At 38.2% G+C, this 12,463-nt stretch overlaps 1 protein-coding gene and 1 long non-coding RNA gene across 2 annotated transcripts in view; one reads left to right on the top strand and one right to left on the bottom strand.

Moving 5' to 3' along the window:
- The window catches only part of LOC121255618 (serine/threonine-protein kinase TOR-like), an 83,344-nt gene that overhangs the window by 63,171 nt on the left and 7,710 nt on the right, over positions 1-12,463 (top strand). The window contains 10 exon segments of the mRNA XM_041156015.1: positions 1,658-1,726; positions 1,812-1,922; positions 2,832-2,972; positions 3,067-3,195; positions 3,311-3,476; positions 3,659-3,873; positions 4,367-4,573; positions 7,190-7,303; positions 7,402-7,605; positions 7,877-7,957. Of these exon segments, the coding sequence (XP_041011949.1) occupies positions 1,658-1,726; positions 1,812-1,922; positions 2,832-2,972; positions 3,067-3,195; positions 3,311-3,476; positions 3,659-3,873; positions 4,367-4,573; positions 7,190-7,303; positions 7,402-7,605; positions 7,877-7,957 (1,437 nt within the window).
- Positions 11,648-12,197, bottom strand: LOC121255620. Its single transcript, XR_005938813.1, has 2 exons — positions 12,082-12,197; positions 11,648-11,796 (listed from the first exon to the last, which is right to left on the bottom strand). It is a non-coding gene; the product is annotated as an uncharacterized LOC121255620 (long non-coding RNA).

Raw genomic sequence — 12,463 nt, 5'->3', positions numbered from 1 at the left:
CGATGTATTTAGCAAGTTAGAGATAGCCTGAGTTATGCTTGCCACAGTGATTGAGCTTTTTGCTAGTTGGGCAAATTTAGGAGTCGTTCCACAAATCGCAATTGTGTGGAAGATGGTTCCTATTTGTATCCTGTGGTGCTTATGGTAGGAGTGTGATGACCGGACATTCGAAAACAAGGAGCGCTGCGCTCTGTGCTCATTAGAGGAACTTATATTACTTTTTGCTAGAACTTTATTTCTATGGGCCATACCTGTAGATTTTAATGGACTTGGTTTTCATGATTTTCTTGTTTCCATTTCTTCTTCCTGAAATAGGTGTTACCTCTTGTATACAATCTTGTGTACTTGGGTTATGCCTATTCTTATTAATACAATCGTTTACTTATAAAAAATTAAAAAAAAAAAAAAAAAAAAAAAAAACAGTGACTTGTGTGATAATCCTAGCTTTTGCCTGATTTGGGCTACATCACTTTCATCCAGATTTCATGCGCACTGAATTATGGAGACCATCAATTGTGGCAAGGTCACTTTGAAAACAACATCAAGTCATGGGTTTATTTTCTGAGGAGCTCTTTTTTTTTTTTTCTTTTTTCTTTTAACCCCATAAACATTATCGATTATCCTCTTTTATTTATTTTCTGGGCAGCACTTGGCAGTAATCTTGCAACTGTTTTTGTGTACTTCTTTTAGAGAGCAGTGAAAATTAATGTGGAATTATTCTTAAAAAATCCATATTGCAAGTATTCAAGTAACCACCACATCTCCCCAACGCTTCTGCAGCATGCTATTGGGGAGCATCTGCTATGGAGGCCTTGTATTGCCAAACTTGGGAAGCTCAAAATTTCTCAGTGAGAGTTTCCCTGTAGAAAACCTCAAACTGCTTGCCATGAATACTTGCTTTAATTGAGGATTTAAAAAAATTATTGTCTTGTGAGAAGTTCGATGCGGATCCTCCTCTAGGTAGTTTCCCCAAGTGCTGAGCACTGTGATATCTCTTCACTATTGGCTGTTATGTTGAAGTTTCTGTATTATTGTACATAAAGTAGAGCCATGCTGTCTACTTCTGATGTAGCTGATATACTCAAGCCCACCATCACATACAACAGCTTTATAATTTTTGGTTCTACTGATATAGAGATTTGAAAATATTGACTAAGGTATAAACAGGCTTGATATGGTGTATACTGCTGTCATTATTGTTCAAAATAGTCAAATAGAAATATAGTAAGCATGCATATTAAAAACTCATTAAGCCAGCCATACACGCTTTTTCCTCCATGAGATGTGGCTTCAAGTGCTATGTACTAAGAAACTTTTTGTTTTCATCCGAGCACCTCAGTACTACAGTTATTTTCTGTTGCTTTACAAACTTCAGCAATGCAGATGATTTTGTTCCTATTATGACTTTTTCTTCCGGCTAATAGTAATAATAATAGCAAATAATAAGAAGAATATCAATACTAATGATAATAATAATGATGATTTCAGAAATAACTCTCTTATATACATCTTGTGTACTTGTCTTGTGCCGTTTGCACTTTTAATGAATTTATTACTTAAAAAATGATGTCAATGACTCAATAACAACAAAAAAAATATTCATTATATATCTTTTCTTATTTGATGAGCCGGTAAAAAATATTTCTTTGCTTTTCAGGTTCTGGAGAGCTATGAACGTGCTTATAGCAATATGGTCCGTGTCCAGCAGCTCTCAGAACTAGAGGAGGTTTGCTATGATATATCTAGGATTCCCTTTCTGTTTTAGTCATTAAATAAATCACAATATGAGGAAAAATCTGTTTCTCTTACAGGTCATTGATTACTGTACGCTTCCCATTGGAAACCCCGTTGCTGAAGGACGGCGAGCCCTTATTCGCAATATGTGGAATGAGCGAATACAAGGAGTGAAACGAAATGTTGAGGTAGATATGTTTTACTTTTATGATGACTACTTTCTGTCATGAGGTAGGTAACTGTCAGAAACAAACTGGCATCTATGAAATGAGGATTAGTCCCAATTAGACATTAGGTTTTAAGCATAGTTAATTGTAGAAACTCTAGTTACTCTGAAAGTAAAAAATACTTCATGGTAGAGCTCAGATTTGGGTGAATGCATAAAAATGTTAAAGAAATGATGGGGATTGCTGCAATTAATGTGTAATTGTAGTTAGTTTTAATTTTTTATTACACACAATAATTTAAAGTTAGAAATGTTTGGCTAATCTTGCATTCTTAATGGTGCACGTAAGCATGCTTACTACTATGATGAATACAATGGATAAATACTGCTGGGCGGCTGAGCTTTACTTCTTCCTTTGGTAGTTTTGCTGGCGTTTGGCTTGAGTTAATGCTAACCACCTGCAGTTTCTCCATTAATTTTGTAGACTGCATAAAAAGGTGGCACAAAAAAATCCAAATCGGAATAGCTGTGATTTTGAAGTGCATTTGTTCATGTTAATTATCTTTAGAGAGATGGTATTTCTCAGGATGTATATGACAGCCTATTAAATGGTTTCGGAGGTTTATGGTTGTAAAAATCAGAATTTGGTGTAGATAGTTTTTCTCAGCATGTATATGACAGCGTATTAAATGGTTTTGGAGGTTTATGGCTGTAAAAGTCAGGATTTGGTGTAGATTGGTGGGTTTTACATATAGCATTGGATGGGGCAATTGGTGTTCTTCAGAAGTTAGGAGTTGCATCAGGATTGGACTCTAGAAAAGAAGGGTATGGGTTGGGAGAGGTTTCTGGGTCATTCCTCTTTTAAAAGCTAGATTTCTGCTGCTACGAATCATTTGCTTCTTTCTAACCTTTCTGATGCTTGAATATTCAGGTCTGGCAGGTACTCCTGGCAGTTAGGGCACTTGTTCTACCTCCTACAGAAGATATTGAAACTTGGCTCAAGTTTGCTTCTCGTTGCCGAAAGAGTGGACAGATCAGCCAGGCTAGATCTACTTTAGTTAAACTCTTGCAGGTCTATTTAGCACATATGTTCCAACAAGTATGCTAAGTTTGAGACTTACACATTCTTGTTTGCTTAACTCAACTTTGTATGGAATCATTTTCAGTTTGACCCCGAAACTTCTCCTCAAAATGTAAGGTACCGTGGGCCTCCTCAAGTAATGCTGGCATACTTGGAATACCAGTGGTCAGTTGGAGAAGATGCTAAGCGCAAGGAAGCATTTGCTCAGCTGCAGGTATAGCATATTTCTCGCCTTTTCACCCTCATGAATCCATGATCATTACTTTCTGTTAGCACTCTACTGTGTAGTTCTCTTACTACTAATTTTTCTCGGCACAATTTTGTTCTAGAATTTGGCTATAGACCTTTCAAGTAATCCAAGTATTCAAACAATTGCGTCAACTGACTATGTAAGCTGTACAAGTCCAAGCATTCCACTCATTGCCCGTGTATATCATAAACTTGGGACTTGGCAGTGGTCACTCTCTCCTGGATTCGATGACAATACTATTCAAGGTAATGACTTCTTGTAATTTTTTTGTAGTTTTATGTTTCCTTTGAAAATTTGTGGTCACTCTCTCCTGGATTCGATGACAATACTATTCAAGGTAATGACTTCTTGTAATTTTTTTGTAGTTTTATGTTTCCTTTGAAAATTTGACTCAACTCCTATATTCACAAAGTTTCAATTTTTATAGATATCCTTGTGGCATTTAAATATGCTACTCAATGTGCGAACAAATGGGCAAGAGCATGGCATACGTGGGCCTTGTTCAATACAGCAGTAATGGGCCATTATACTGTACGAGGTTTTTCCAATTCTGCAGCACAGTATGTTGTTGCAGCAGTCACGGGATATTTTCATTCAATAGCATGTGCAGCGAATGCTAAAGGAGTTGATGATAGTTTACAGGTAAACCAAATCTCAATCTGAGGCCTTTTTGCAATGCAATCATTTTCTTTGAATTATTCAGCCTGTGTAAAGAGGTTCTATTCTGTACCCTATCTAGATATACATCTTTTCCGTTTCACCACCTTATGCGTGCTGCTTAAATGGGTATATAAACGGTTTACAGTATCTAATGTTCCATTATGAAAGGAGTTGCAATGTTTATGGATGTTGATAAAGCTGAGTTTTTTATATTTTTTTTATCTTGAAGAAATAATGCCGATAAATGCTTGTGTATCTTTGTATCTGTATATAGACATATTCACTTATTGGTATGTATATTTCCATATCATGATCTGCATTTCTACCACACGGCTGTCAATTGTACCCTGCATCTAGTCCATTCTTGGATATATGGTATTCATGCTTCATTGAAATTCTGGATCATGCCTTGTTGCTGGGTTTCGGTACTCTTGACTCTCATAAAATTTTCTATGGATCCTACTATTTGCTTCAGGATATACTTCGCCTTCTCACATTGTGGTTCAACCATGGAGCTAGTGAAGAAGTTCAAATGGCACTACGGAAAGGATTTGAACATGTTAATATTAACACATGGCTTGTGGTTTTACCTCAAATAATTGCCCGCATACATTCAAATAACTATGCTCTGAGAGAACTGATACAGTCGCTTTTGGTGCGAATCGGACAAAGTCATCCACAGGTTTGCTTTTGGTGGCTTCTATGTTCATGCTATCAATGTACTATTGGATTCAATATTTGTAACTATTTCGCATTAATATTATTAGATAGAGGAAGCAAGCAACTTCAATGAGAGGTTATCCCTTTTTTTGTTTCATCTTTCCCAAATCCCCTTTACTTGTTTCAGTTCATTATTTTCTCAACTCTCTCGCTCTCCCCCCACCTGCCACAAGAAAAATTATTCATATTTATCTGGTTATGTTGTCATGTCCTTTTTGGTAATATTTTCATGTCTATTGTTCCTTTTTTATACAAATTTGTTGATAAAACTAGAATATTTCCTGAACTACAAATTAACTCAACTAACCTATTTTTATAAGGATCAAAGTGCAAGCAAGTGCAACCTCAATATACAGTTCCATGAAACCTATTCAAGTGAGATGCCCAGTTGATACCCTTAGACCATTTTCCTTTATTGCTTGATTGTGGTAAAATGTTTCTGAGTAAACTATACTTCAAGTTCGTGAATATGTGGTTACAATCTGAGGGATTTGTGGACAAGGTGAAATAATGTTGGTTGTCATAACTTTGAAGGTTCACCGAGTTGTCTTTGCTGGTAAATACGAATACCCTGAAACTATATTTGAGAATGGAACAAGGTGTTTGGCCATGTTGGGAAGTAGAAACAACCCTCATGGATGAGCTACAAGGGTTTGATGTTCTCGCATAAGAATGAACCTTATCAGAGATTGAAAAGTTGATGAGGTTTTTAGTCAGCTAGAGAGGATTATTCTATTCAAGGAGGGGAGATGGAGACAGAAGTCAAGAGCTCTTTGGCTAAATGTGAGAGATAAGATTACGTAAGTTTTCCATAATTCATGATGCACGAACAATATGGATGGTCTCTATTTATTAGTGGTGTGGTTTTTTTAAGATAATACAGAATTCATTGAGCATATTTTGTAGTTCTAAAACAGTTCAGTTGGAGACAAAAGGTGGATGACAATATTTTTATTCAATTGGTGGAGGGAAAGCTTTATATGTTGTTTGACAGCGTCTTTTAGGCGAGCGAGTTATTGGAGTTGGTGGCCCCAGGCTTTGATGGTTTCATTTTAGCCTTTTTTAAGACCTGCTGGGAGGATCTCAAAAGTAAAATTTTTTTGTACTCCATGCTCAAGCCAAGTTTGTGAAAAGCCTCAATGCCACCTTTATCACCCTTATCCTCAAGATAGTTGGGCTAAGGATATTAGGGATTTTCGTCCTATCAATTTAGTGGGTAGTGTTTATAAAATCATCTCCAAGGTTCTTGCTAGTGGGCTGGAAAAGATGTTGCAGAAGGTTATGTCAATTTCATCAAGGGATTTCAAATTCTAGGCTAAGTTGTTATTGCCAATGAATGCCTTGATTGTTGTATCAGATCAGGGGCGGCAAGAGTGCTTTGCAAACTCGATTTAGGAAACGGGGTATGATCATGTTAGAAAGGGTTTCTTGCTGTATGATCATGTTAGAAAGGGTTTCTTGCTGTATATGTTGACGAGGTATGGTTTCAAAAAGAAATGGTGTGAGGGGATTGTACACTGTAACTGTATGGGCATGTCTCCATTTTGATATAGGAAACCCCCCTCAGGCTTCTTTAAAACAGCTCTTGAGAATTGAGATGGGGATCTTTATAACCTCTTCTACGTTTATAGTGATAAGGGAGGTGCCAAGTAGAATGCTGCCAGTTGCTGTGAATAGGAGATTGCTATTAGGTTTCTCAGTGGGTCTAGGAATAATGAGCAGTTTGTCTAGTCTCATCTCCTTTTTGATAAGCCGACTCAACTCATAGGATTTTGATTTGCACCAAGTAATCTGGAATTTGCACCCCGATTTCTTCAGGCAGTTTAGGACTTGGAACCCTGTTCTTGTTTAACAAAGCTCTGTTGGGTAACTGGTTATGGCATTAAGCCACGTAGAGAGAGGCTTTCTAGCGATTCTCATTGGAAGCAAAATATGATAGGATGTGGGGAGAGTGGTCTTCATATTAGGTAAGTGGGGCTTTTGGGATTGGGGTGTGGAGAAACATTAGGAGTGATAGAGGGATTACTTTATTTGTGTTAGCTGCAAGTTCCCTGACCAGGAAAACATGCAACAAAACATTCAAATAAATGCTCCCTTCTTTCCTCCATATATCCCAACACAAATGCCCCGCAATTTATGCTAAAATTGGCATGGCGTCCCCCCCCCCCCCCCCCCCCCCCCCCCCCCCCCCCCCCCCCCCCCCCCCCAAAACCCACTTTTGCTTTTTGTGAAGTAATCTTAGCAAGCATCCATGTTTAACAAGATATTGGTATGGTACTTATATTACAAGGCTTAGCTTCGACGAAGAGATCAAGCAAAATTTTCACTTTTCAAAGTAATGTACTGCATTCGAGTTTTCCTATAATCAAGATCAAATTGACATGATGTGAGGATCGGCCTTCGAGATGGCTTGCTATAAGGAGGCTTCAATAGCAAAACATTTGCAGATCTTTAATATATATATATACAGATTCCAATGGAATGTGTTGCTAGCCATGTCCTCATTATAGATACCTTTCATTTTATTTTAATTATTTTTCCTTTCACATGAATTATAATAATTCAATTCATTTCACAGGCTCTTATGTACCCTCTTCTGGTAGCTTGTAAATCAATAAGTTCTTTGCGTAAAGCTGCAGCCCAAGAAGTGGTTGACAAAGTTCGGCAGCATAGTGGTGTACTTGTCGATCAGGTGAAATGACTTATTAATTATAATTTTGTTATTTTTCTTTTCTTCTTTCTCTCTTTTTTATTAAAATTAGGAATTTATAAGTAGGTGCTTATCTACAGGCAGAACTTGTATCAAATGAATTAATCCGCGTTGCAATACTTTGGCATGAACTGTGGCATGACGCACTAGAAGAAGCTAGTCGTTTGTATTTTGGTGAACATAATATTGAGGGCATGCTGAAGGCATTGGAGCCATTGCACGAAGTGCTCGAAGAAGGGGCTATGAGGAATAATACAACCATAAAAGAGAGGGCATTCATTGAGGTTTTAGTCTGATTTCCAGTGGTTTTTGTTCTGTATTATTTTTACATAACTAATACATTGTGCTCATTTTGCATTGTTTGGATAGGATTATTATAAATTTCACTTATAACTCCTACGTTTAGCTAACTAAACCTCTCCAAGCTCCTAAACTTTTTATTGGAAGTTAGATCAAACCATTGCTTGGAAAATTTTTTCAGAAATCTTGAAACTCTTCCAATTTGAACATGTAAAGCATTTAATGGTCGGTTCTTTTACCTCATGCTGTTTTCAGGCATATCATCATGAATTACAAGAGGCCTATGAATGCTGCATGAAATATAAGAGAACTGGAAAAGATGCTGAGCTCAATCAGGTATGAAATCTTTCAAAAGTAATTTGGTTCTTTGTTTTCTAGCTATTTCCATTCTTTTTAACGAAGAAAATTGTAATGAAAATAATGAGTATTATCATAACCTATCATGTAAACTTTTACAGAACTGTAGTTGAGAGACATTTGCTTCCTTTCTTAATGGAGCTTGCTTTAATGACTTTTTTGCATCACTTTCTAGCTCCTTGTTTTGTAACTAGGTGTATGCTGTTTGTATACCTCCTGTGTACTTGGGCTATGCTTATTTACTACTATCAATGAAATGATATTTTACTTATAGAAGAGAGAGAGAGAGAGAGAGAGAGAGAGAGAGAGAGACTACTATCTCTGTGTGTGTAAAAATGAGGAACACCACTATGATTCCTGACATCTTGTTGGGTCCTTCTACAAGGTTGGGAGGATTAGAAATTTTCTACATAAATTGATGCCTCGTGGCATTGGTCCTCTTCAATCAGCTTTTGGTGTCCATCTCATTAAAATAGCTGAAGATGCCATTGCATGTGAACCGACCTTCCCCAGCTTGCATGTCAATTCATTTCAAGCTACCTTTACATTCATTATTGTGAATAGGAAAATAAACTCCTGTATCCATATCAAACTGAGACCTCAACCTATATATCTTAAGGAATGGAAGTTGGGTAGCAATTGAGGATAGGATGTGCAACTAAGACTTGTGAAATCAGAATGATATTTCCATATATTTCTGTACATGCTAGTGATCTCTATTTAAGATACAAGAGAAATATCAAAGAATGAAAGAATTTCCTAGAATAAGAGCAGGAAAATCTGCCTAACTAATTGACAGGAAAACAGAAACTTCCTAAATAGAAACTTCCTAAACAATATCTGTCAAATTGGTCTGAATACCTTTTCCATAGGGATTGCTTTCATTATATAGAAGGAAATTTACAAGATAAGTATCTATACAAGGTAAGTATTTACACGATTACGTATATATCTAGCTAGAAAGGAAAGTATCAAACTAGAAAGGAAAATGTTACTAAAATACAATAATCATATCAAATCATATCTCTGTGACATCCCCTCTCAAATTGATGCTGGTAGATCAAGAAGCATCAATTTGTCAACCAAGAACTGATGCCGGTGCCGAGAAAGAGCTTTAGTGAATATGTCTGCAATTTGATGTTCAGTAGAAATGTGAGGAAGTGTAATCACATGTCTGTCAAAGGATTAACGTATGGAATGACAATCGACTTCAATATGTTTCGTACGCTCATGGAAGACAGGATTAGCAACGATCTAAATAGCACTGGTATTATCAGCATGAAGAGGAGTGGAATGAAGCTGAGGAAAACCAAGTTCACCCAATAACCCACGAAGCCATGTGATCTCAGAGCAGGCGGAAGACATAGCTCGATACTCGAACTCAGTGAAGGACTTGGAAACTCTGTCTTGCTTCTTACTCTTCCAAGAAATGAGTGCATGGCCTAAAAACATGCACCTGCTAGTAACAGAGCGACGACTATCCGCACATCCGGCCCAATCAGCGTCACCATACCCCGCCAACTGTAAGGAAAATTCCTTAGGAAAGAACAACCCTTGTGTAAAGGTGCCCTTTAGATATCGGATAATGCGGCAGACAGTAGCCAAGTGAAGGTGTCGGGGGGCCTGCATAAATTGACTGACCTGCTGCACAACAAAAGAAATGTCAGGGCGGGTAATCATCAAGTAGTTCAAACTCCCAACGAGTTGCCGATACAAGGATGGATCTGATAGGAGCTCGTCTTCCTCCTGACGAAGCTTAAGATTTACCTCCAAGGGAGTAAGAACATGATTACCCGATTGGAGACCAACCAATGAAATCACTTCCTGCGTGTATTTGTGCTGGTGTAACAATGTACCAGTCGAAGTAATCTGCACCTCAAGGCCAAGAAAGTACTGCAAGGGACCAAGATCTTTCATGTGAAAAGAGGCCTTGAGATGCTGTTGTAATTGCTTAATTAACTCAGTGTCAGAGCCAGTAATCACAATGTCGTCAACATATACTAAAAGCAATACAATTCCTACAGAAGTCTTGCGAAGAAACAGAAAGGAATCAAACTGACTCTTGAGTAAAGTGAAAAGCAAGCAGAGTAGAGCGAAATTTATCAAACCATGCTCGCAGAGCCTGTTTCAATCCATACAAGGATCGACGTAGCCGACAAACCTCTGATGAAGGTGTAGCAAACATGCCAGGAGGTGGAGACATATAGATTTCTTCCTTCAAATCCCCATGTAGAAAAGCATTCTTCACGTCCATCTGTCGGAGAGACCACCCCTGCAACGCAGCAAGTGCCAAGATAGTCCATACAATAGTCATTTTGGCGACAGGTGCAGATGTCTCTTCATAATCAATACCATACTCCTGCCGGTTCCCAAGAGCCACGAGACAGGCCTTATATCTGTCCAGTGAGCCATCAGACCGAAACTTGACTGAGTACACCCATTTACAACCAATAGGTTTGACACCAAAGGGACAAGTCACAAGATCCCAAGTGTGATTGTCTTGAAGAGCTTGGATTTCTTCTTGCATGGCCTACTGCCAACATGCTTGGGTAGCTGCCTGAGTATAAGAGTTAGGAACAGAAACAGTGTCGAGAGTGGCAGTAAGCGAGGTATGAGAAAAACCATACCTATCTAGTGGATATATAACCCGGGTGGAGCGTCAAGGTATAGGAACCGCAGAATCAGATGATGGATCAGTGTCTGGAAGTGGCGTTGAAGGAGGACGTCTATGATACACTACACCTGGCTTAAATTGCTCAATAGAAGAAGTCACATCATCAAAAGCGGGTAGAAGAGTAATAGGAGGATCAGAAATAACCTGAGACTGAAAGAAATATTGATTTTCAAAGAAAATCACATTCTGGGAGATCCAAAATTTGTTTGCATGAGCATCATAACAAACAAATCATTTCTGAGTAGGGCTATATCCCATAAAGGCACATGTGACAGACTGAGCAACAAGCTTGTGACGATCAACAGGTGGCAGATGAACAAAACAAACACACCCAAAAGTATGAAGGATTGATACTCAGGAGATATGCCAAATAACCGAAAATATGAAGGATCATAATTTAGAGTGGTAGTAGGCAATCGATTGATCAAATAAACAACAGTAGATAAAGCTTCTACCTAGAACTTAGAATGTACAGAAGAATCAATCAACAAAGTACGAACGACATCTAAGAGATGACGATTCTTACGCTCAACGACTCTATTTTGTTGATGGGTATAAGGACAAGAACGCTAGGAAATAATCCTTTTTTGCTGAAGATAAGTCTGAAAGGAATGAGACATGTATTCCCCTCAGAGTCAGAGCGTAAGATTTTGATACAAGTACTAAACTGTCTCAACAAGCGCAACAAATTTTTGAAAAACAGAAAGGACGTCAGCTTTAGAACGGAGAAAATAGATCCAAGTAAATCGACTATAATCATCGATAAACGTCACAAAATAACGATACTGACCATGAGAAATAACAGGGCTGACACCCCAAACATCAGTATGCACAATCTCAAATCAATTAGAAGCACGACTACCATGCGCAGGAAAAGGTAAAATTTTACTTTTACCAAGACGACAAGTAGCACAATCAAAGATACAGGAGAAGAAGAAAATGAATCTTTATTGCCCAAAAAATCATGTTTCAAAAGATGAGTCAAGACAACAGCATTAGGATGACCTAATTTCTTATGCCAGACTTCATTATTATTGGCAGTAGCCATACAAGCAAAGGAAACAACATTAGGAATAGAAAATTGTAAAGGAAATAGATGTCCCACTTTAGGCCCCTTCGCGATCACCGTCCCCGACACCTGATCCTATACAAGACAACCACCACGAGAGAAATGAACATCACAATTATTATCCACCAATTGGCCAACAGAAATCAAATTGGTAGATAATCCAAGAGAGACAAAAACACTTTGAAATGAAGAGCCCAAAGTACCAACAACAGTAATAGGAAGTGTAATGCCATCAGCAATCTGAATAGTTTGTGTGTCTCCATACTTAACGAATACCATGGAGACCCGTTGTACTACCAATCATATGATTAGAGGCACCCGAATCAATAATCCAAGAAGAAGTGAAACTTGGATCTGTACCTTGCAGGCCTAAAGCCGTAAAAGCAGACACAATCATCTGTTGGACCATGGCAGGTGTGAGAACAGATAAGTCAGAGCTTACAGTGGGAGGCGCAGAAGAAGACGAGGACTGAACAGTAGCTTGAAATGCTTGGGATTGGCGATTCTGAGGCCGCACCCGACAATCTTTGATGAGATGGCCCTCTTTCTTGCAGTAGTTACAAACTTTCTTCAGACAGTTGCAAGCAATATGACCAAACTCCTTGCAATTGAAACACTGCAACTTGTTCCTCCATCGCCCTTGTGCAACATAGGCTACATTCACAGCCTCAGAAAAGACCTTCTCAAAAGTCATACCCATCTGAGTGGATAACCGATGTTCTTCACGCAATAAATCTCCCAA

This window comes from Juglans microcarpa x Juglans regia, chromosome 3D, assembly GCF_004785595.1.
Source record: "Juglans microcarpa x Juglans regia isolate MS1-56 chromosome 3D, Jm3101_v1.0, whole genome shotgun sequence".
NCBI lineage: Eukaryota > Viridiplantae > Streptophyta > Magnoliopsida > Fagales > Juglandaceae > Juglans > Juglans microcarpa x Juglans regia.
This window is presented reverse-complemented; position numbering and strand designations above follow the sequence as displayed.